Source organism: Sander vitreus, chromosome 14, assembly GCF_031162955.1.
Source record: "Sander vitreus isolate 19-12246 chromosome 14, sanVit1, whole genome shotgun sequence".
Lineage (NCBI taxonomy): Eukaryota > Metazoa > Chordata > Actinopteri > Perciformes > Percidae > Sander > Sander vitreus.
The window spans coordinates 3,671,624-3,695,951 of NC_135868.1; the positions used below are offsets into that span (position 1 = coordinate 3,671,624).

General features: G+C 42.0%; 1 protein-coding gene across 2 annotated transcripts in view; it reads left to right on the plus strand.

The window, feature by feature from the left end:
* LOC144528755 (glutamate receptor ionotropic, kainate 5-like) overlaps positions 1-8,878 on the plus strand; it is a 115,737-nt gene extending 106,859 nt beyond the window's left edge. The window contains exons 17-19 of one of the 2 annotated variants that reach the window (XM_078267550.1): positions 2,044-2,172; positions 5,023-5,237; positions 8,117-8,878. In XM_078267550.1, the coding sequence (XP_078123676.1) occupies positions 2,044-2,172; positions 5,023-5,237; positions 8,117-8,878 (1,106 nt within the window). Of the gene's footprint in view, positions 1-2,043; positions 2,173-5,022; positions 5,238-6,842; positions 6,870-8,116 lie in introns of those variants that run through there. The other variant, XM_078267551.1, reaches the window with a different exon arrangement.
* The last annotated feature ends 15,450 nt before the right edge of the window (positions 8,879-24,328 follow it).

Consider the following 24,328-nt stretch of genomic DNA (forward strand, 5'->3'; position numbering starts at 1 on the left):
CTGCTGCTGCTGCTAAACTAATTTCAAATGTATAACCAGTCACCAAAAGCACTGTTCCCATTCACAGAGGTCTATATTTAATTTTGAATATAGCAGAACCAGTGTTGAGAAGGATACTTTCAAAACGTATTCCGTTACAGAATACATGCCCACAACTCAATCTGAGTAACGTATTCTGAATACTTGGATTACTTCCACACTGAATTGCATTTTATACGTGTAGGAATGCAGCCATCATATACAGCTTACTAAACAGGCCTATTCTGGTGTGTTCTTCTATTCCAACTAGATTGTTGTAGTCCCAAACTGCATACTACAAAAATCTAACCGCAGTCTAAGCTACCACAAGCTAATTTTAGCTAACGTTAGCTAGCATGTCAAACGGGGCTGGTCAGTCTTTCAACGGCTCTGGGTCTAGTAAATCAGCACATAGGAGAATGTAAAGTTGCACATAAACTATAAAATAGCAAGGTGACCAGTAAAACTACAGCAGACGACTAGCCTTGGCTAAAAAACTTACTTTATTTAATGTCTTTAATGTGAAATGCCGTTTGAATTTCCAAGATAGAAACGCATTCCTGCCCTGGCTCTGTTGTGCCGTTTCCGACTCCATTGTGACTGATCGCGCAAATAGCTCAATTTTTCGTTTTCATATTGGGGCTTCTGGGAAATGCATGGAGTTGCCTTAGCTAATTTATTCAGAGAGTGAATAAACTCGTGAAACAGAGACGTATCGTCATGTAATCCATTGATTTCAACAATGTAACTGTATTCTAATTACCAACTATTTAAATTTGAACTGTAACAGAATACAGTTACTCAGAATTTGTATTCTGAATACATAACACCGGTACATGTATTCCGTTACTCCCCAACACTGAGCAGAACACAGACATCAGGTGCAAAACGAGGTTCAAAACAGCAGCGGGTTTGTTTGATTTGTGTCAAAAACGCAGCTGCTGCTTCGGCTCTTTATTTGCTTTCTTAACATTTCTCAGCTTATCAGCACATGTGCTCCCTGCAAGAAAAATAAAAAAACCTAAAGAGCATGCTGTGCCTGTTAGTGCCGCTCGACACATGTTTAACAAAGGAGAGGCGAGCAGGTGAACTTTGGGGTTTACTTACTTCATGCTTCAATAAAAACAGAGAATAAAAGAGCTGAATAAAAGAGCTGAACAACTAAGCGACGTGCAGATGTGCCTCGGCCACGTTAGAAAGATGCTTGTGTTGAACAATAACACATCTAAAATCCAGACTCTTCTTACACTTTCCTTTACTCATGTCTCATGGCGTGTTTTCCTTCAATAGCCCTTCTTCCTTTTCAACCTCTAGAAATATGTTTAGCTACTATTAAAATTAAACATTTGCTGACCCTCAACTAAAGAACAGTGATGACACATTAAAACTACTTTAAATAAATGATGTGTCAGCCAGTTAACAGCAGTGAGGTTGAGAACCAGAAGATTACTTGCATTCCTTTAAACCTATCACAATCGTCTTGGGCGGCGCTAAGCTCCGGACGCAGCCGCGGTGGCTCTGCAAAATAGTCTCGGGAAGGAACTTGTTTTGGTGGAACATTTGCACCCCGATAAAAGAAAGCGCCACATACAATATTAACTGAAGTTAACTGTTCACACAATACAGTAACATGAGCTATTTAAATTAGCTGGATACATGGTTAAACGTTATTTCCTCTTACCAGTGTATCTCCGTGTTCACTTCGTCCACAGAAATCCCACCAATCGGTCCCAAAACGTCCCAGTTAGAGAGTCGATGCCGTAAACATATTCTTTGAAAGTCTTTACAATCGTTTCCCGAAAGAACCAAGCAGGCCTGCCTTGTTGCACGGTCCAAATTGTCTTCAAATCTTCTCAAACCTTTTCAGCGTGCAGCTTGTTAGCTCAAAGTTTGTTGTTTCCCGAAGCGAACAGAGTTTGGATATCAGGCATCTGTCCTGGAAATGTACTTCCGTCGATCCAGACTAACCTGAGAATTGACTGGATTTCACATGGTGAATGACTCGGCTCTTGTTCCTCTCTTTAGGCTCCCCGTACAGAGATGAGATCACTCTGGGGATCTTACAGCTGCAGGAGAGCAACCGGCTGGAGATCCTGAAGAGACGCTGGTGGGAGGGGGGACAGTGTCCCAAAGAGGAGGACCACCGGGCTAAAGGTGGGTGTGAGAATAGTTTCCGTCTTCTAACTCTCTACAAGAATGTCGCACTATTCCTTTAACAGTTACAGATGCAAACGTGTCCTCCTCTCCCTGGATCTGTTGACCCCGATGGGGAGAAAAGAGGCCACAGGTGTGACTTCTCTGACAAACTAAATGTCAACTAAATGTTGTTTTGGCTTGTTTTTCCTCTAGCGTCTGCATCTGCCAGTATTTGCACAGTGTTCTGGTGACTCATTTTTCAGCGGGTTAAGGTGAATGATTGGCAGACAGACACTCCTGGGTATATGAGTGAGTCAGCCACTTGCAAAGGAAAAACATCACTTAAATGTCGAATCACACAGTCGGTCGTAATTTGTGTTAAGTGTTAAAAGCTTCACGACAGGACAGATTGACAGACAATTAATGGTTTAGAAAATGACCAGATATAATAGAAAATGTCCATCATAGGTTCCCAGAGCCCAAGGCTATGTCTTCAGATGTCTTGTCCAAAACCCCAATTTTCGTTGCCATCTTCGTGTAAATCACTCTCGTTCTTCACCATAGGTGATGTTTGCTTTCTTCTGGTTTTGTGCGAGCCGATGGAAGCGTGTCATCAACACGCCCACTCGCTCGCTGTGAATTGTGAACTCTTTGGGCTCAATCGGACATTACACAAACTTTGTACTAGGGAGCTGTCAGGGTGAACACCGCTCGATGTGCGATCCAGGGCTGCAGCCTACAATCATTTTCATATCGATGAATCTGCGGATTTTTTTCCAGATGTTTAATTATTACGTCTAAAAAATATCAGATAGTTGTAGAAAATGTCCATCCCCATTTCTCCAAGTCCAAGGTAATGTCTTTAAATGTAATGTTTTGTCAGTCTAAAACCCAAAGAAACCCAAAAAAAATTACTTTAACAATTAATCGATTATCAAAACAGTTGGTGATTATTTTTGTGTCGATCGACTGATCGATTAGTTGACTAATCGTTGCAGCTCAGGAACCAGCCTGGTCTCACAGAATTCCGTGAAATGATCACAAACTGTTAACACCTCATTACGTGGTGGTGGCACAGAATGTGTGAAAATTCTGTGGCCACCCAGGAAAACAATGCCAATTTTAAAGTCAATGAGAAGATGACGTAGTATTAGGAGCGACTACGGTAGCGAGTAGTATGAAAGCCCTAAAATCCGCATAAGGAGGTTGGTTAGGGTGGTGGATGGGTCAAAATCACAGGACTTTCACCCAGGAGACCGGGGATTGTGTCCCGCGTGTCACGTTTCCTAAACCCAACCGTAACCGTCCCGTTCTTCTTTTCCTAAACCCAACTGTCTCGTTGTTGTCCCGCGTCTCGTTATTGTTTTCCTAAACCCAACCGTTTATTGTTTTCCTAAACCCAACCGTCCCGTTGTTGGAAACGTAAGCCCACCCACAACCTTTTCTTTAACTTAAGGGGCCGTGTTCATTTCACGGAATTCTTCCGTGGGCCCATCACATATTTTTTGCGATTCCGTGATACTGCCCCAGATTTTGAGTTAAGGGGCCGTGTTCATTTCACGGAATTCTGTGAGATCAGGTTGCAGGAACTGATGCGGACATTTGCATTCCGGTTATGGCCACATAAATAAAACATTTGCAACATAAATTGATGCAAAAAAGGCACAAATTGTTAGAGAATAATTCACCAGGATGCAGGAAATGAAGTTTGACGCTCAAAATATTCTGGGAGATGACCCCCAGATCCCCCACATACAATGTGCCCCCTCAATGTTGAAACAAAACCTACGCCCTTGGCTAAGTAGCACAAAACACAAAGTACAGCTGTGGTATTTCGTCATAAAACAAAGTATTAGACACATTAAAATGAAAGTTATAACAATTTATCCTCTGGGAATCACCAATCTTTTCAAGGCGATGCATCCGACGTCCATGTCTTCTTGTCTCTGACTTGCTTTATGTTTCGTCAGGTGTGAAATGAGAAATAAAACATAAAACCTGCCTCTCCGACATTTTATCGTCCAATCTCATCTTGTATTTCTGTCTCTCTCGGTCTGTCGGTTGTCTGCATCGATTATGATTTTCTTTTCTCGTTTCCATTATTGACCCACATACAAGTTGTTTTTCCCGATGTCTCGCTATAACAAGGTGAGACTGTTTCTGTTCATCAACTTTCCTCACTCAAATTGTGTTTTTAAGAGCCGATCATAATGCGAGTCCTGTCTGAGAGTATTGATCAACTGCTCTGTCTTCTGTTCCAACAGCGTTCTGTATTCCCAGAGCACAGGGAAATAATGCCACTCAGCGAAATCGTGTGTGTGTATGTGTGTGTGTGTGTGTGTGGCTTGTTTAACTATATTCGTGGGTCCAAAAACCGTGAATACAGTATACTTGTGGGGTCTGGACAGCTTTGTTGGGCCAAAATGCTGGACCCCACAACTTTAAAGGTCTGTTTGAGGGTTAAGACTTGGTTGTATGATTAGGGTTAGAATTAGGTTCTGGTTAGGGTGAGGGTAAGGGTTAAGGTTAGGCATTTAGTTGGGATGGTTAAGGTTAGGGTAAGGGGCTAGGGAATGCATTATGTCAATGACGGGTCCCCACTGTGTGTGTGTGTGTGTGTGTGTGTGTGTGTGTGTGTGTGTGTGTGTGTGAAATCAAGCCATTAAGATCCTGTTAAGACCCATTAAGACCAATCGAGTGTCTCTTTGTTGCTGATTGCACAGGATACAGTATACAACTATTGGACGAATTATCGTGATGAATCTTAATGACTTTTGACCAGTACCCCGATCTCCTCCACCTCGTCGAGGAGGTTTGCGTTTTTCTTAGGTGGCGTTTATCAACTTGAATCTTTACGCTTTATCTCAGGTCTGGGCATGGAGAATATCGGCGGGATCTTTGTGGTCCTGATCTGCGGCCTCATCATCGCCGTCTTCGTGGCCATCATGGAGTTTCTGTGGTCGACGCGCCGCAGCGCCGAGACGGACGAGGTAAAACATCATCATCATCCTCCTACTCCTCTTCCTCTCTCGTGCTCCTCCTCCTGCCCCGCCCCCGGCCTCAACCGCAGCTCTAACACCTCAGTAGGTCACCCGCCTGTGTGTGTGTGTGCGTGCGTTCATGCGTGCGTGTGTGTGTGTGTATAAGTGAGCAGCTGATGATCAGAATGTACTTTATTCAAAAGCTCATGCAAAAAGTCACACTTTAAAGTTACTGCAAAGACTTTTTAACTTGTTATGAAACACTCTCAGTTTAACACTGATGCCTCTTTTTTAAAGATTATTTTTAAGGGGCTTTTCCCTTTATTAGAAAGTGGATAGATATGAAAGGGAGAGAGATTGGGAATGACACGCAGCAAAGGGCAGCAGATCGGATTCGAACCCTGCGCCGCCGCAAGACTCAGCCAACATGGGGCGAACGCTCTTACTGGGTGAACTAGAGGCCGACCCGACACTAATGTCTCTTTATCAGTAGTGTCAAGCTCAATTTCACTAAGAGCCACACTAGAAAACTCTCTGTACAAATGAAATGTACGAGAGTCTGGTAGGACCAGGCTACTCTATCAGTAGTGTCATACTCAATTTCACTAAGAGCCACACTAGAAAAATGAGAATCACATCAAGGGCCAGACATGTATGCATGTATTGACATGCTTTCATTTAATCGAAAAAGTGGAATATTTTTGACTGTATAATTGCATGTAGACATTACAGTCTTCTCACATCCAGTATGGTCGACATGAAGCCTTAAAGAAAGTCACGTCGCGTAATTGCACTTTAAAAAAATCAGTTTTTCAGTTTTTGGTTTGGCGCACAACTGGGATTTGGCCCGTGGGCATGATTTTGACCCATGCTCTATACTGACCTACATCAGCAAAACGAAAGCATCAGCGAGACGATTGGCTAGTTCTGTATTGTTAATGCCTGTCACCGGCTCAGATTCTGACGCAACCAATTACAGCATGCAGGTTCACCAGAAATACTTCAGCTCCGACTCCAGCGGGGCCTCCGGACAGACCCAGATCTGGCTTTGCTGTCGTCTTCAACCTGCAGTCGGAGCTCCGGAGGGAGGTGTAGAGCTCTGCGTTCCTCCTCCGGCCAGGAGCAGAGCTTCGCCTCGTTGCTCTGCCAGTCCCCGCTGATCCGGGCGGGATCGGCCAAAGATGGTGATGGCAGTGGCGGTTATAGACAATTTTTCAAATGGAGGGGCCAGGCTGGGGCCACAAATGCGCACACACAAATTTTAGGGGTACCTAATCTATTAAGCACAAGTGTTACATTCCACCAGCCCTCCATAGATTTGGTTCTACAAAAGACTAACGATACACATATGACAACAAACACAAAAACACTCATTCAGTGTTAAATTACGTTTTATTTATCACTGCACATGAATAATATACCCTCTTTGGGGATAAAGGTGGGGTGAAAAATGTAAGAAAATATTTGCCACAGTTAGAGGGGCCAGACGGGGAGCCGTCACTGGGTTATGGTCAGGAGGCTCTTCCACGTGGTCCAGTTCGACCTGTACATCGACTTCGGCGGGAAGTAGCGCTGCATGTGCCGGCACCCGGCGGCCAGAGAGAAGTTGCAGCATGGCCGCAGGGTCTGGGACCTGGAGCTCACTGCCCACTTCCTGGAAGCCAACACCGACACTACTATCCGGTAAATGAACTGTCGTCGATCCAGACTAGGGAGAACCAGAACCGGGACTGAGCGGGGCGGACAGTCACAACCTGCTGCAGTAAAGTGAGAAGATTTCTGAGCTGGCAGCTGCAGATCTTCATGACACAAGGCGGTGGAAACACTCCTGCTTTTGTCCACAGGGGGGCGCCACAATAAACAGAAAAAATGAAAGCTCTTTGTCGAGACTTACCTCTTCCAGCCCGCTGGACAAAGAATTTAGGAGCAGAAAAAAAGGCCAGAAGTCCCCCACCCCGAAATAAACAGGAGCTGGAGAAACCGCAGCAAACAAAAGAGAAAAAAAATAAAAATAAATAAAGAAAGCAGCTGCAGAAATTGAGAATTGTTTCATTTGTTGCATTGTTTTGAATCGTCATCAGTTTAAATATAGTCATGAAAACCTTAGATTTCGATAAATGTGTCTTAATAAATGTTGCTGAATTGTTGCATCTTACATCATAACTCCATTCAGAAATGAATAATTAATCCATTTTGTGTTAAAACAAGACTAAACTTTCCCTTTTTTTTAAAAGAACTTCCTTGATTTTCCAGCGTAAAAAGATATACATTTATAATAAAAAAAATAAAAATCAGTTTTAGAAAGTACTACCTGCATAGACTTTAAGGGGGCCTGTTATTTTGACAAATAAAAGACAACTTTGCCGTGTATTAACTTTGCCTTATGTCATTCTGATTGTTTATACCAGGGATCTTCAACGTTTTTTAGGCCAAGGACCCCTTAACTGAAAGAGAGACGGAGTATAGGGATCACACATTCACTCTCTCTCCTCCAGCATACACAGCACCATGAATACTGGCATTAGTTTATATATATATATATTCACAACATTGTTAGGGAAAAAATAAAAAATACAATCGCAAGAAATCTCATTGAAAATAATAAATGAGCGTACATGAATTATTTTCTGAGTGCATATGTGCGTGACTTACCAAAGGACACAAGTCACAAAATTGAAAAGAGGAACGTTAGAAATAAATGCATATGAATAAAAATATGTTTAATTAATAAGCCATTAAGGAAGGTAAAGAAAATATTTTCAATATTATTAGTAGCAGAGACGGCCCTGACCAATTTGATGCCCTAGGCAGTTTTTGTTGGGGTTTTTCGACATTTTTGTAGTTTTATTTTGACGGGGGGTTTTTTAACGTTATATTGACAGTTTTCATTGTACTTCTCCAAGTTTTAGTTGCTTTTTCGATGTTTTTGTGGACTGAAAAACTACAAATCATGTTTCTCCCTCCCTCCCTCTGTCTCTCAGGTCTCAGTTTGTCAGGAGATGCTGACAGAGTTTCGAAACGCCGTCTCCTGTAAGAAGAGTTCTCGTTCTCGACGCCGCCGTCCTCTGAGCAGTGCCGGGGGCGGAGTCCTGCGTCACCCATCCCGCCTTGCTCTGGCCACCCCACGCCCCATCCGCCTGGTCCGCGAGATGCGTCTCAGCAACGGAAAACTGTACAGCGGCGCAGGCTCGCTGACGGCCGGGCTGGGGGGAGGTATGGGAGGAGGTCCTGATTTGGGCCCAGGACCACAGAGGCTCCTGGAGGACCCACTAGGCGCCAACGCCACCACCAGCAAGCCTCCCCCTCCTCCGGTGTCGTCCCTGGGGGCTCCACCCGCCCCGCTGCGCAGCTTCCTTCAGGGCTGCAGCCACGTGCGGATCTGCCAGGAGTGCCGGCGGATCCAGAGCCTGAGGCCGGCCACGCTCACGCCTCCTCCACCTCCTCCCCCCTCCTCCTCCTCGGCCTCCTCCTGCTCCCGTGTCCCTCCCTCTGCGGGGACGCCGGGGCACCATCTTCGCCACAACCCGCACCACCACCTCCACTACCACCACGGCTCCATGTCGCTGCCCCGCCTTCCTCCGCCACCTCCGCCTATCCCAGCAGACAGAGCCGACAGCGACGGTGGAGGGGGGGCGGCGAGCCCGCGGCAAGCCAACGCCAAACCGCCGCCACCACCCCGACCGCTGCCTCCCCCCAGGACGCCGACACGCCTGCCCACAGACTTACTGGCGGGGCACAACTGAGCAGAGGGACGCTGTGTGAGCTGTCATCAGAGGGGTCCAAGGTCATGGTTTTAAACCCTTAATGAACTTAACTTTTTTGGCCCCAACGTCACAGCTGAATCGGTCCAAATTGGCCAATCAGCAGGGGTGGATGGACAAAAACAAACATTTTCACCCATTTGCAGGGCCATTCATGAAAACGACTTTGGCTCAGTGGATCATACCAGTAACCTTTCCACGGGGGGGCAGATTAAACCACTCTGGAGAATGAATCAAATGTTACATGTTACATTTTGGATTTAACCAGGTGAGTTGATCGGAGTCTGTAGATCGCAGGGCTGCAGAGGACAGACAAACAGAAAATGGCTGCCAAATGGATGCCATCCTTGGGGTGGTTTGTTGCGCCCACATTCACTCCTCCACCTCTTGCCTCGGCCAATCATCACGCCTCGTGCCAAGCGAGGAGGACTCTTTCTCAAACTGTTTGAATATTGAACCAGATGTTTGTATAGAAGGAGACCCCCCCCACACACACACACACACACACATGGTAGCAGAGCAGCTGTACAGTTATCACGGTCATCTGTCAATCATTTGGACGCCTCTGGACGATGTAGCTCTGAACAACTCTGTTGCTGTTTGTGCAGCGAACGTCTGGAAAACGGACCAAGCCGGTGCTGTGATCCCCCTCAAAGCAGACAAACACATGCATCGATACTCACCTGAAGTGTACGAAGATGTGCTGGGCTAGTTCTTTTTTCATGCAGCATCCAATTCACCAAGGGAAGGAGAACGCACAATGAGACGTCCTGAAATGTAAAGCTAACAAACAGGGAAGAGACGGAGAAAACGTTTTCTTTCAGAGTTCTTTTTTTTATGTAAAAAAACTGTTGACGGGATCGTGGTTTGAGGTGTCTGGTTCAAGTGTTCTCATCTGGTTACACAATTTTAACAGTCAGCCAATCAGAAACTGGTATCAGTGACTACGACATAAACCATTTTAGCTCCTGTTTTTGAAAGAATAGTTCAACATTTTGAGGAATACGGCCATTCACTTTCTTTTCAAGAATTAGATGTTCAGATGGATATCAATCTAATGCCTGTGTTTTTAGTATGGAGCGAGATTCAGGATGTGGTTAGCCTAGCTTAGCAAAAAAAACGGGTGTTATTTATTATAAGCCTGTCTGGGGACTTTATTTGACGTTTGGCAACCAATCAATAGGACATCGCAAAGAAATAAAGTTACAGCAAGTAACGTCCCTAAAATGCTTTTTTACATTTGTTTGAGTACAGATTAAACAAACAAGATGCAACATGTTAATGAGTGAGCTTTAGAGGTGTTGGTAGATGGATATTTTAAACTTTGAGCAGAGCCAGGCTAGCTGTTTCCCTCTGCGTCCAGTCTTCATGTTAAGCTAGGCTAACCACGTCCTGACATGAGATTGATATCTGCAAAACTAACTCTCAGAGAGAGTTAGTTTTGTTCACAAGCCGCGAAAGAACAAAGAAGCATCCGCTACTTTGCTTTTTCAAAGTAAAAGTCATAAGATTCCCATGTAGCCAAAGTAGTTCTGCCTAAAAGCAAGTTTTCCAAATTGATGCCAGACTTGTGATGAATGAAAGCCAGATCAGCTACATTTCTGGTCCAACTGCTGGTGCCGGGGCTAGCTCAAAGCTGGCCTGACTGTTGCTAACTGGAGCCTATTCCCCCAAACCCCAAAACCTGGCCAAATCTGGTAGCCATATCTGGGCCAGAGCCAGCTTACATTTGGAAATACATTGCCACAAGACAGCCAAGTGTGTTGACACTCTTAAAAACGGTTTGGTGAATCAGACGCCGCTTGCAAGGGACTGTACGGAAATTATTTGGGGCAGCTCTTTTGGCTGAAGGGTCGTCTTCTTAGATGTTTGTGAGAGAGCCTCTCACAGCTTAATCATAATTTATTTAAGTGAGATTTATTGTTGGATATTGTATTCTAATTTCTCTTCTAAAGTGTGAATTGGTGGCAATTGTGTAATTTCAAAGTTTAAAGTGGAGTACACCATCCTAATTTATTTGTATTTTTAGTTTTTAGTGGTGAAACCAGTTGTAGCAAACCGATACAGTTGCAGTATGTTGTTATGAGACGTTGAGGGGAGAGTTGTTGCTTTTTTTTTTAAAAAGAAAAACAAAAAGGTTTAGCCCCTCTTACCAATCAAATAATTTTCATACAGTCCCTAAAAAATAAGAGGAACTACCTCAGTACACTTGTGTATATGTTAGGTGAGTATTAAAGCTGTGTAAAGTTTTTGGCCAGTGGAGCTCAGACATGTACGACACACACACCCACACACACATTCACAGGCAAACTTGGTGGGCAAACTGCAAAAGAAAACCAATTGTGATTGTAATTTCCTTCCTGTGTCTAATCGGAGTATTGTTTATTTCATCTTTTTTTATTTTTTTTATTTCTTTTCTCTTTTTCATGGTAACTGTGAATCCTTCAGCTCCTTTAAATTGACGCCATGGTGATTCAGTCACAAGGGCGGGATGTCAGAGTTCAAAAGCTCCCTGTCAGCTGCCGGCGAACTCCAAGATCCATACATCGACCAATCAGATCGGCCGATGATTACTCAGCGTAAGTGCTGATGTTGTCGATTCCACATGTAATTGCTTTACTGTCGCCCGCCTGCAGGGTACGAATGAAAAGGAGCCAAATGTAAACCAAGTCCTGCACTTATTCTTTTTGAAACGTTGTTTTGTTCAAGATCAGTGCCTGTCGTTTTATTATTTTTGTAATTTCTCTTGCATAGAATCTGTTTAGAAAATGAACCGGCAGCATCTGCGACAAAGAAATTGTTTATGAAAATGACAAAAACGCACAGGAATGTTGATGTAAAATGTGACTGTGTGTGTGTGTGTGTGTGTGTTTATGTCTGTGTTTGTGTGTTTATGTCTGTGTGTCTGTCTGTGTGTGTGTGTGTTTGTGTGTCTGTCTGTGTGTGTGTGTGTGTGTGTCTGTGTCTGTCTGTGTGTGTGTGTGTGTGTATGTGTGAGAGAGTGTGTGCGTGTGTGTGTGTGTGTGTGTGTCTGTGTCTGTCTGTGTGTGTGTAAGTGTGTGTATGTGTGAGAGAGTGTGTGCGTGTGTGTGTGTGTGTGTGTGGCGATAAAGAAGGAATCCTGTTGTATGTTTCGTCATATTGTCTGCAGTTTTATTTCATTTTCTCTGCTCCTCCCTCAGATTTGTACCAGCAGTGCTCGGCTCATCAGTAGGTCAGAGACGACAGATGGATATTATTCGGATGATTCTATTGTTATCATTATTATTATTGATATTGACGTGTGGGGTGACTGTAGGAGGGGACCAGCCCTTCTGATGTTCAATATATAGAAACACATTTGGAATAAAAAAAAAACAGTCAATGTACCAAAAACTCGGCTGCTGGTAGAGTTTTTATTCATGCAACCTTTTGTTATTTCTTCAGGTTTTTTCAGGATGATCAGACGGTCAGGTGGGAAGAGCTGCCTTCGCTAAACTTCATCTGCTGATTTATATATTTTATACAATTTATCATCATTCATATTTATTTTCCACCATGTCTTTGTTTGATATTGAACGTGCAGCTCCATATTTACTATATGTTACTATTTAAGGACCAACCTTAATTCATTGTTTCATTTATTGGGTCAATTTCTTTGACCCAATAAATAAAAATAATTAAATAAATACATTTAAATAGTTTTTGTTTGGTTTTGTCCTCTGTCTTTTGTGTTTTTAAGTTTTTAAGTTTTTGTAATTTGTTTATAACGAGAAGAAGTGGGTTTTCAATCTAGATTTAAAAACGGCAACTGAGTGAGCATGTTATTTATCCAATGCAACTTCCAGTTAAATGTTAAGTCTAACATTTCAATCAGGAAAGACTTCATTGCAGATATGCAAAGGTTTATTGTACATATGCATAATGTAATGTACAGAGCCTTTGGAGATTAGACTCCATCGTTGTAAAATATTTTTTTAAAGGGGTAGAGAAACAGGATATATATATGCATATATATCTATATCTATATATCTATATATGTCTGCCAGAGGAAGACCGTGGGTGACGATGACTGGAGGTGGAAGGGGAGGAGGAGGGTTGCACGCTTTGCCTGAAATGACAGCTGACACAGCAGGGAGAGAACCAGATTTAAAGCAGGGATGTAATGCTGTGATTGGCTCGTGAAATTCATGGCCGATTCTGATTGGTTTAACTGAAAAGTGAACGCCTCTAAACAGCTGATTTGTTGTAGGATGAGAGAGTGGTGATTCAGTTGAAGTCTTCCTGAAAGAATCTACGCTGAGCTCCATTTGATTTCCGGGATTGTTCAGGAGCTGCCAGAAATTCCACCGTCACCGTCCTCTTTCTTTGTGTTGGCGTTCTAACCTCCGGTGGATTTGTGAGGACTATGGTTAACTGCTCCTCAGATCTCTGCAGGGTAAATCCAGACAGCTAGCTAGACTATCTGTCCAATCTGAGTTTTCTGTTGCACGACTAAAACAACTTTTGAACGTACACGTTCCACCAAAACAAGTTCCTTCCTGAGGCTGTTTTGCAGCGGCACCGTGGCTCCGTCCAGTGTTTAGCGCCGCCCAAGACGATTGTGATTGGTTTAAAGAAATGCCGATAAACCAGAGCACGTTTTTCTCCCATCCCAGAATGCTGTGTAGACTAGCCAGATCGTCCTCGAAGCGTTGTGGAGGAAGGTCTGGCAAAGTGAGACGTAAGTTCAGCTTAAAGATTCACTGTGACTTCCACATTTATGTTTAACATCAAATGTATAAATAATACATATTTATACATCAATTTTCACCCATCCGACCCATCTGGTTCTCCTTGTTGTAAAACAAAGACCATCGTTGAAGATCAAAATCAGGTTTATTGATTTTCAGAGGGTTCAGGGGCGTCAGAGGTTTGTGTTAATGTCAAAAAGAAAACGGAGTGAAGGATTTTATCATCAGCGTAACATCTGAGTGCAGCCAGCAGAGGGCGGTGCAGGCCAGAGGACAAACAGTCCAACACTGAGTGTGATGGTCAAACAATCTCAGCTCAGCACCATCTACTCAGAGTAGTTTATTAACACAGAAACTGATAAGAGTCGCTTTTACCTTTTAGGTGACTTGGATGAACAATGAAATCACATCAATACGAATTCAGTAACACCAGAATAAGTTGCAGAATTCTGTTGTTGACTTCATAGGATTTGTCAACATTTGAACCTTACGCATTAAAAGTAACATTTAACCTGAACGAGTTACATCCAGGATTACAACTGACAGCTTATATTAAAAGTTGTGCAACACACATAAACTATCACTGTGTTTCTCTGAATAGAATTGTTTGCACCGTTAATTTGAACTAATTACGACAACCTAAGCAGGTAACAGTGGGATAGAGATAAGGATATTTTTTATTTTGCATTTTTACAACTCAATTAAAGAGTACCTTCGTTATTTTTCAACCTGGACCCTATTCAAAATATATGTTTTATGTGTTACGTCAAAATGACTGATGGGAACAACGATTTTTGAAATTGGTCCAGTATTAAGCAACACCAAAACAAGCACAAGTACAATGTAGACTAAGTCGTTGGGCACTTTCGCCAATGTCCCTCCACTAAAAGTGCTGTATTTTTGCCGCTGACAGGCTCACAACATTATGGAAAGGATCCCTAGATAGACCTTTGTGTTAAAGAGTAAAATACTTTTTGTTTGACATGAAACATTCCCAAATATCACCATCACCAAACCCACATTTTATCATCGTAAAAATACACTTCATTCAAAAGCCGTCTTGGTTCGCATTTCTACTGTTCCTACAATCACCACTCAGGTTTGGTTGAAATAAACCCTTAATTCACCCATTTACATGTGGAAATATGCTGGCTCTATACACGCTAAAAGTACTGTTTTTCTTTACATAGGTCTGGTGGGTTTGGCGATTGCAATTTTGGAGCTGTTTCTGGTTAAACGAAAAGGTCTATCTCTGTAGGGATCCTTTCCATAATGTTGTCCGACATTTTGAATAATAATCTGAGCCTGTCAGCGGCAACAACAACACTTTTAGCGGACGTAAATCCACGATGTCCATTTGCTCTGAATGAGGCCAACAGAATAATGAATTCATTAAAGAAAACTCATACTAGTCATGTTTGTTTCTGGATATGATTTTATCTCTTGGAATGATTCGTTCACACAGTTTCAAATGAACTCATGTACACTTGAAGTGACGCGTTCACGTGGAACAAAATGTTCAAACTGTTACTGTAAGAAGCTATTCGGAGGTGATAAATCTGTGATGCAGACAGACACTCTTCATCTTATCTTATCTGGACTGTAATCGTGCTGCAGAGCCATACACCGGTGACTGAAGGCTAAGTGACGTCTCTGACACAGAGAGAGACAACCAGCGATATGAACAGAGTCACATCCATGATAACCTTGCATTTCCAGACCTATCTCCACAGCGCTGTGGAGCACGGTCTGGCCCCTCCACACAGACACTCCTGGGGCCTCATTTATCAACGGTGCATAGAAAATGTTCTAAATCCTGCCTTCCGAATGACATTAAGTATGTGCTTAAGTAAGAAAAAAAAACTGTATTTATCAAACGTGTGCAAGCCAATCGTACGCACATCAGTAAGGAATCAATCTTAAAAAATCCCACCTGTTCTTAACGACCATGCTCGTTCACGCTTAGGCCATTTGCATTCAGAAACGCTTCCAATTAACTATATATGGTAACAACACATCCCTTTATCAACCACGTGAATGTGTCTTTTTCCTCACAGCAATAATGGCAAAGAAAGAAAAGAGGAACTTCTCAAACACAGAAGAATGAGGTTGAATCCAACCAACATATATTGTTTAGTTCACTCAGTGCAGGAGGTATTATAAACAAAAGAAAGTATTCACATCTGTCTGCTGTGAATATTTGTTCTTCGCCATTGGATGTTAAGTTATTTTTTTTAATCTTTATTTATCCAGATAAGTCGATTGAGAACAACTTCTCATTTGCAACAACGACCTGTCACATTCACACAGTTACACATCCATAGCTGGAAGCTGCCCGGTATGACCGGCCACTGTAGGTTGGAGTTAAGGGCCTTGCTCAAGGGCACCTCAGTGGTGGTAATAGAGGAAGACCCATGGTGCCGTGGGTGATGATGACTGGAGGTGGAAGGGGAGGAGGAGGGTTGCACGCTTTGCCTGAAATGACAGCTGACACAGCAGGGAGATATCTCTGCAGGGTAAATCCAGACAGCTAGCTAGACTATCTGTCCAATCTGAGTTTTCTGTTGCACGACTAAAACAACTTTTGAACGTAGACATGTTCCACCAGAACAAGTTCCTTCCTGAGGCTATTTTGCAGAGGCACCGTGGCTCCGTCTGGCACTTCAGTCACTTCCTGGGATGATTTAACATGCGTTAACACTGATTCCTTTTTTGGAAACAAACATGATGCAACCATCCAGTAAGTGTAAGCTTCATCCTTGGTATATTGGTCAATATGCGTTGACGTCACTCTGTATGTCTTTATTCTATGGAAGCCTGTTTCTGCCGGGAAACGTGAGTCATGATATGAAGAGAAACAATTAATGTTAACAATTCAATTCAATTTTATTTCTAGTCAAATCATAACAAGAGTCATCTCAAGACACTTTACAGATAGAGTAGGTCTAGACCACACTCCACTACACACACACTACAAAGACCCAAAAATTCCAGTAATTCCCCCAAGAGCAAGCATTTAGTGTGATATATAACATATATATATATATATATATATATATATATATATATGTTATATGATATGTGTGTGTGTGTGTGTGTGTCAGATATTTATTAATTCTGGAAAATAAGGTTCTGACGTGAATCTTGGTCGGTGACATTTTGGCATTAACTTTAATACAGACCGTTTTGTGTTTTACAGCAATATGAGGCTGTTCTGTAAGAACATCTTTGTGGCTTAGCCTAGGGGTTAGCAAAGGACTAGCCTCGCATTGCCAGACCTTCCTCCACAACACCGCGGAGGAGGGTCTGGCTAGTCCACAAAGCATTCCGGGATAGGAGAAAAACGTGCTCTGGTTTAGGGTTAGGGTTTCTGTTGCACGACTAAAACAACTTTTATACGTACACGTTCCACTAAAACAAGGTCCTTCCCTAGGCTATTTTGCAGAGGCACCGTTGCTCCGTAGGGCACTTAGTGCCGCCCATGACAACTGTGATTGGTTTAAAGAAATGCCAATAACCAAGAGCACGTTTCTCTCCCATCCCAGAATGCTGTGTGGACTAGCCAGACCGTCCTCCGCAGCCCTGTGGAGGAAGGTCTTGCAATGCGAGAATAAACTGCAGGCAAACCCTACACAGTACAGGAAGGGGTGTGGACCAATATCAGAACTGGTTATGATAAAGTTTTTGATGGAGTATCCAGAGTATTCCTTTCAAACTACCTCAACAGGTTTTAGGGATTTTGTCTCAACTAATCCTGAAACTTAGAAAGAAAAAAACAAATAAACACAAGATACATTGTTATCAGACCATGACGGATGACTAAAGGAGCAATTGTTTGAAGTACAAACTGTTCAGACAGGTCCAGTAAGTCCTGTCCGTCAGCCTGAGGACTCTTCATTTGTATGTAAATAACAGACCAATGCAAATATCCTCCGGCTCCTTCCTGTCTCCCCAGTGGAGTTTAAACAGAGCGAAGCTACACACACAAGAACGTCATGCAGCGTTCGCCTGTACTCACAACCAGAGCCGGATACAATGGAAAGATTATACTAGGCATACTGCATTTTTAGGGCCCCCTCCAAATGGATACTTTGTTATTTGGTCAATAAATAAGAATACCCTTAACTGCCACATGATTGTTGTACTAACTTATTTATTTAGGTATTTCAATGCATCTAATTTAGGCTTATTTGAAGGCCTTGAGAGAAACTTGTTTAAGCTCGATGGTGTTTAAAGCCCCCACCGTCGACTTCAAGGCAGCGCTGCGACCATCGACTTCAAGGCACCTAACCATAACCCTAACCATAACCATTGCCTAACCCTAGTGCCTTCCATGCAGCGCTGACTGGAAGACGACGTTGGGGGCTTAAAACACCAAACACCCTTGTGTAAAGCGCCTGATTGGCGTTTTCTTTCTTCTTTTTCATTTTTCTTTTTTTCCGCTTCGCTGCACCCGAAAGCATCCCAAAAAAATGGTTACCATTATGGCTAGCTAAGATACGGAACCTGAAACACATTTTCCCGCAAATATTTGGCGGTCCAATCAGCGAATAGAGGGAGTGGCTGAGAACGATGACGTTGAGGTCGTGACGTGCGCTAGTTTGAGTTATAGTTCCGTAATGGCGGCGGAGAAAGAGGCGGTCCGTTGTGGCAACGCTGCCGGATATCCGATAGGTTAAAGCCCGAACAAGAACAATCTTTGCTGAGTTTTGTAGGTGGCAATGATGTTGTGGCCCTCCTCCCCACGGGGTTCGGGAACAGTTTGATTTTCCAGCTCGCTCCGTTGTGGTGAAGGAGATGGCTAAGGCTAACGCTAGCAATGCTAAGCCGATAGTTGTTGTCTCCCCTCTTGTTAGCCTGGTCCTACCAGACAGTACGTAGGCGGGCAGAGCCAGGCTACCAAGAGTGGCTCTGGGCAGATCCAATAGTTTCAAACTTCAACAGAGTACCCACCTTCAAGGAAGTTAACACTTGTCAATGGAGAGTGGCCAGACTCTCTGTACAAATGAAATGTACGAGAGTTTGGTAGGACCAGGCTATCTTACTGGACCCCCTAGTGGCAAATGGGCCATAGGCACGTGCCTAGAAAGCCTATGCCTGGATCAAGGCCTGCTCACAACCAGAAGCTGTTACAACAAGCAGATGTAAAACTGTTGCACAGGCGGCGAGGAGTGACCATGGAGTATTCCAAAATCCTTGGCATACATGCAGCGGGAGTCACAGTTTGAATAAATAATAGATGCTAGGCAACATCAGGGTACAGTCTGGATATCTCTAATGAATATCAGCTGGCTAATCTACACAGTTGCAGACCCACACATGTTTTGTTTTAATTAGACTTCTGCTCAGGTTGAAGGCAAGTGGAGCAATGAGATCACCGCACTTTTTCCGATGTCTTTTTTTTTCTGCGCTTTTTTTTCAAATGCTGTAAAATTGAATAAAACATCCAAATTCAATGAAAGTAGTGAACCATCCACCTGGATGAAAATGTTTTGTTTGACCTGTCCACCACCCCAACCTAACTCCTTAAGTGGAATTTGGCATTCTAATACTTTGTCACATTACTTCCTGCTTTGCTCCCATCATAGTTACTACGGCCACTAGAGGGCGACGTCATTATAGACGTAAATGAGTGTAAACTGCTGCTTTAAACAACTTATGGGAGTATCTTACAGGGAAGGACAGTCTTGGCTAAAGAGTTATATTCAATGCACTGTCCTCTTATATTAAAAGTCCACTTTAATTGTGTTTTCATTTGGATGGAGATTTCTTTAAATCAGTACTCAGTTTGGACACAGATGCAGAGTCCTGAGAGGAGATCAAATTTAGCAACACAAGTGAAAACACCTGTGTAACTCCACAAGGGTTGGGTCCAAACTATTGTTACCGAACGTCATCCCAACACCATGTTATTAAGCTCCTCTGAAGTGTTTTCATTCTTATTTCTACTTTAAAATATGACTTCATATTCAGTCTGATGGATATACAGTCAACCATTAGCATCTTCAACTGTGGTAGTGACTTTGGTCAACACTGAAATATCACTATCATATGGACTGACATTAACATTTTTTTTTTTTTTTTACAAACAGCCCATGAAGCTGTAGAAAGAATCATTACACAAATATTTCCTAAAATTAGCCGGAAACTGGCAGCAACTGGCCTTGCCTTCCGATTCCGCTGTCTGCTCCTCGGGGAGACGTTGCAACTCCTTCAAAGGGCGTATTTGGAGACGTGCCTGCTGTTTCCTTTTATTTGATCCCCGCCTCCAAAACTGTGACATTTCACTACAGGTAAATACAATTACATGCAGATTAACCTCTATTGATTATCCTGTTGTTCGACTCCCGTCAGTTCTAGTATGTCATGTCAGGACAAATCACTCAGTGCCGCTGTGCCGTGAACATTTCACACCCTGGGGATTAAATACATTCCTGAAAATTTTTTTATTCGCAAACTTTATATTTGCTTATTGACATATTGGGCTACCAAGCTCTGCTGGAACCTGCATAGGTTTATTTTAAACTCTTCTGGAAGTGCTAAAGTTTTATCAGATGCCAAATATGTCACATCTGAACTTTGAAGAACTGTTACTGTATAAGTATGTGTGTGTGCATATAATTATGCATGTATATGCATGTCTGAAGTTTCTCACTTCACAGTGATGGTGTGACTCCACATCTTGTATTTTTTAATTAAACAAACAAGATATAACATGTTAAACAATAAACTTAAGAGGTGCTTGTGGGTGGATTGTGATACCTTTGGACAGAGCCAAGCTAATTGATCCCCCCCTGTTTCCGGTCTTTATGCTAAGATAGGCAAAAAGGCTGCTTGCTGTAATTTCATATTTACTGTCCAGACATGAGAATGGTATCAATCTGAACATCTAACTTTCGGCAAGAAAGACAATGATGAATTTACCAAGATGTCAAACTAATCTAGGGGTACTTTGCTGATTTAAATCCAGCTCTATGTCATCTTTGTGTGGGAAGTGGGTGCAGATAAACGGTGTTTGACTTCTTGCAAACCTTTGTGACCCGTTTTGCGTAAACTGGATCTCAGCAGACCTCGGCTGCTCAGAGCTTTGTGCTCTGCCGCCACTTAGGGAAGCCAAACACCGTTCATCTGCACACACTGCCCACACTGCCATGACACAGAGCTGGATTTACATCAGCAAACCATCTCATTAAGTCAAGTGTGAAACCAGGTCTAAATGTGGCCAAGTCAAGGATGCTAAGACCAGAAACTAAAACTATGCAGTACTCTTCATATTGTTGTTGTCTTATTTGTTGTTCATAGTGAGAGTCAACTGTGATATTACTTAAATCACTCAGTACAGTGCAATGGATTTAGAAACAATTAAAATGAGAAAGGAAATGGACAATTACAGTAGTGACGTACACGCCTCAGCTCAGTTCTGTGCTCTCTTCCATATCTGTGAAAGAAAAGATGTGTTCTAGCTCTGTGTTTTAGCTGTGAGGTATTATTCTGCCGTTCCACCCAACAAGGCAGTTATTACTCTACCCTGTAATCAAAAGATACACAGGTAGCGTGCAACCTGCTGGTACAGGCTCACAGGCTGCTCGCTGACACACAATGATCTCCCACTGCAGTGTAAAAGGATCACACTCATTAGTCTAAACTGAGAGTGTGTTTACATCAAGTCTGAATGCCGATGTAACTCATTGATACACTAACAGTCTACAGCTAATAGAGGCTCTCTGCTTCCACAGAAGATGACTTTTCATGACATACTGTACTATGACTTCTTTATGACTTTTTATGACATACTATGCTATGACTTTTTTATGACTTTTTTCGACATACTATACTATGACTTTTTATGGCATACTATACAATGACTTTTTATGACATACTATACTTTGACCTTTTTATGACTTTTTTTGACATACTATGTTGTGACTTTTTTATGACTTTTTTCGACATACTATACTATGACTTTTTATGACATACTATACTTTGACCTTTTTATGACTTTTTTTGACATACTATATTGTGACTTTTTTATGAATTCTTTCGACATACTATACTATGACTTTTTATGGCATACTATACTATGACTTTTTATGACATACTATACAATGACTTTTTATGACATACTATACTTTGACCTTTTTATGACTTTTTTCGACATACTATGCTATGACTTTTTTATGACTTTTTTCGACATACTATACTATGACTTTTTTTCGACATACTATACTATGACTTTTTATGACATACAATACTTTGACCTTTTTATGACTTTTTTTCGACATACTATGACTTTTACTTTAAAATGCATTGATAGAATATCACTACATTGTGCGTTTATCCTATGCTTTTTTTTTTATAACATATGTAATATCTAAAGTGTGGGTTAGACCTACTCTATCTGTAAAGTGTCTTGAAATAACTATTGTTATGATTTGATACTATAAATAAAATTGAATACTATGAATTCATGACTGTTTATGACATTCTATAGTATGACTTTTTTTCAACATACTATATTATGACTTTTATATGACTTTTTTTGACATACTATACTATGACTTCATGAGTTTTTGACAGACTATGCTATGACTTTTTCATAATGTATGTATTTTTAAAACTTTTTATGACATACTATCTTATGACTTTTAATGACTTTTTGATTATGACTTTTTTTAAACACACTTAATATTTCATTCAAAATAATCGTTAAAAAAAAATCAGAGGGTCACCAACGTGTTAACAGTTCATCCTGAGGGGAACATGAACGTGTGAACCACATTTCTTGTTAATCCATCCAATAGTTGTTGAGATATTTTACTTGAAACCATAACAGTCAACCTCAAGCGTTGGAGTGAGAAGGTGGTGTTTCGCCTTTATCTGGTTTTCCGTTTAACTCCGCCCCCTCCCTCCCTGCATGGCTTGGTGCTGACTCAAAGAAAAGTAACACACATTCCTGACTAAATGCTGCAGGCATGTTCAGCCCTGTCAGTTATACCCGTATGCAGGACAGTAGAGGAGGGACTTTTCCTCCATTGTTCTCCCCTCCAGTTTTATTTAAGGTTTATTTAAAGTTTCTTGAGGAGGTTTTGAACTTTAAGTGAGTTTTTTGAGTCCACGACAGCCGTGCAGTTTTATGCTTTGGATCTCTTCATCTCTGACTCCTCAGAGTCTGAGACTTTAACTAAATGAGTGCTACATCTGTAAAACCATCTGTCCTACAATTTTCTCGCCTCTCATTGGTTTTGGCAAAGGCCTGAGAAACAGCCTTCATTTAAACTGCAGTAGCTTGCCTAACAGCTCACACATCAATCCTCCTCCTGCACCTGATTGGATGAACACACCTCCCACTGGGCTCTCATTGGTCCTCAGTTTTGAATTTTTGAACTGAAAAAAACGTGATACGCTGCAGAAAGACTGACCTTTGTCCAACTGTGCCACCTCTGAATTTTCAGTTGGTGGGAAAACCCCTATAGTACTTCTCTTTATTATAATGTCATCTGAAGACTTTGTCACAAAAGCTTACTGTTTAAAGGAGAGTTAATTTTTTTTAGGAATGCATTCATTCTCTTTCTTGCCAAAAGCGATTGAGTCTTAAAGTTAGACACGCTGGTCATTTTTAGGTGCTTCTCATAAATCAAGCGCTGCTTTCAGCCTACAGGTTATTTATTTTGTTGACAGTGAATATGCTGGCTTATTTTTTGTTAGGGTTTCTATGGTTACATTGCGGAGAACAGGTGCACTCCTCCTGCACTGAATTTGTACCTCCGAAAGCTAACGATACCCTTTACTGCCTCGAGGTGAAAAAAAGTTACTTTGAGAAACTGAAATTCACCCTGACATATACCTGTCACAAACATACCTGCCACGCTTGTTACATAATGGACTTTCCAGAGTATCAGAGTCACATGAGTGAGCCTCTGCATGTGTGTGCAGGTGTAGAGAAACTCTACTGTGTTGTATCTTATTAAATCTGCAGCTCTCAGGCTTTCAAAGAAAAATGGCAGTAGAATAAAGCCAAAAGACTCCGTTAATCCACAGATTTAGCAGGTGGATTTACAACGTTCACAAAGGTCACGTTTGCATGTTCGGATGTTCATGTTTATGTGTTCATTTCAGTTCCCAGTGGTGATATATAATACAGGACGTGTTGCCAAAACACCTTTAAATATGAAGTTAAGAGATGAAAATAACAAAAAGTATGTAGTTCACAGCACAGCAATAAAAACAGTAAAATGTATAACAAAGCGAATAAGGGTTTGGGTTCAATTTCAAAGTAGATTGATAATGAAGTAAGAAGCTTTACGTTATAAAAAAACCCCCACGTTTTTCTGTGTGTGTTGGTTGTAACACCCGCTGTCTTTGTGTGTGTGTGTGTGTGTGTGTATGTGTGTTACATTGTGTGTTTGTGCTCAGCCGTGTGTTTATAGAAACCACAGAAGTCATTTCCACGGGACACATTCTCCCGCTCAGGCAAACCTCAAATATGTAGCTGACATTTCACACTGATCCAGTCACAACATGCTGCATCAAGGCGGCTGTGTTTAGCGGGCCCTGGCGCGGATTTTTTTCGGATTGTGATCGAAAAATGAGGATTTATCGGAGGTTCATGAAAGCGACATTGATCTCAAGCGGGAGAGACTTGTTTTACAAGGTTACTGTTGGAGCAGGAAAGAGGTTTAGGTGTTCTTCAAACTGGATTAAATTGATTGAAACATTGACA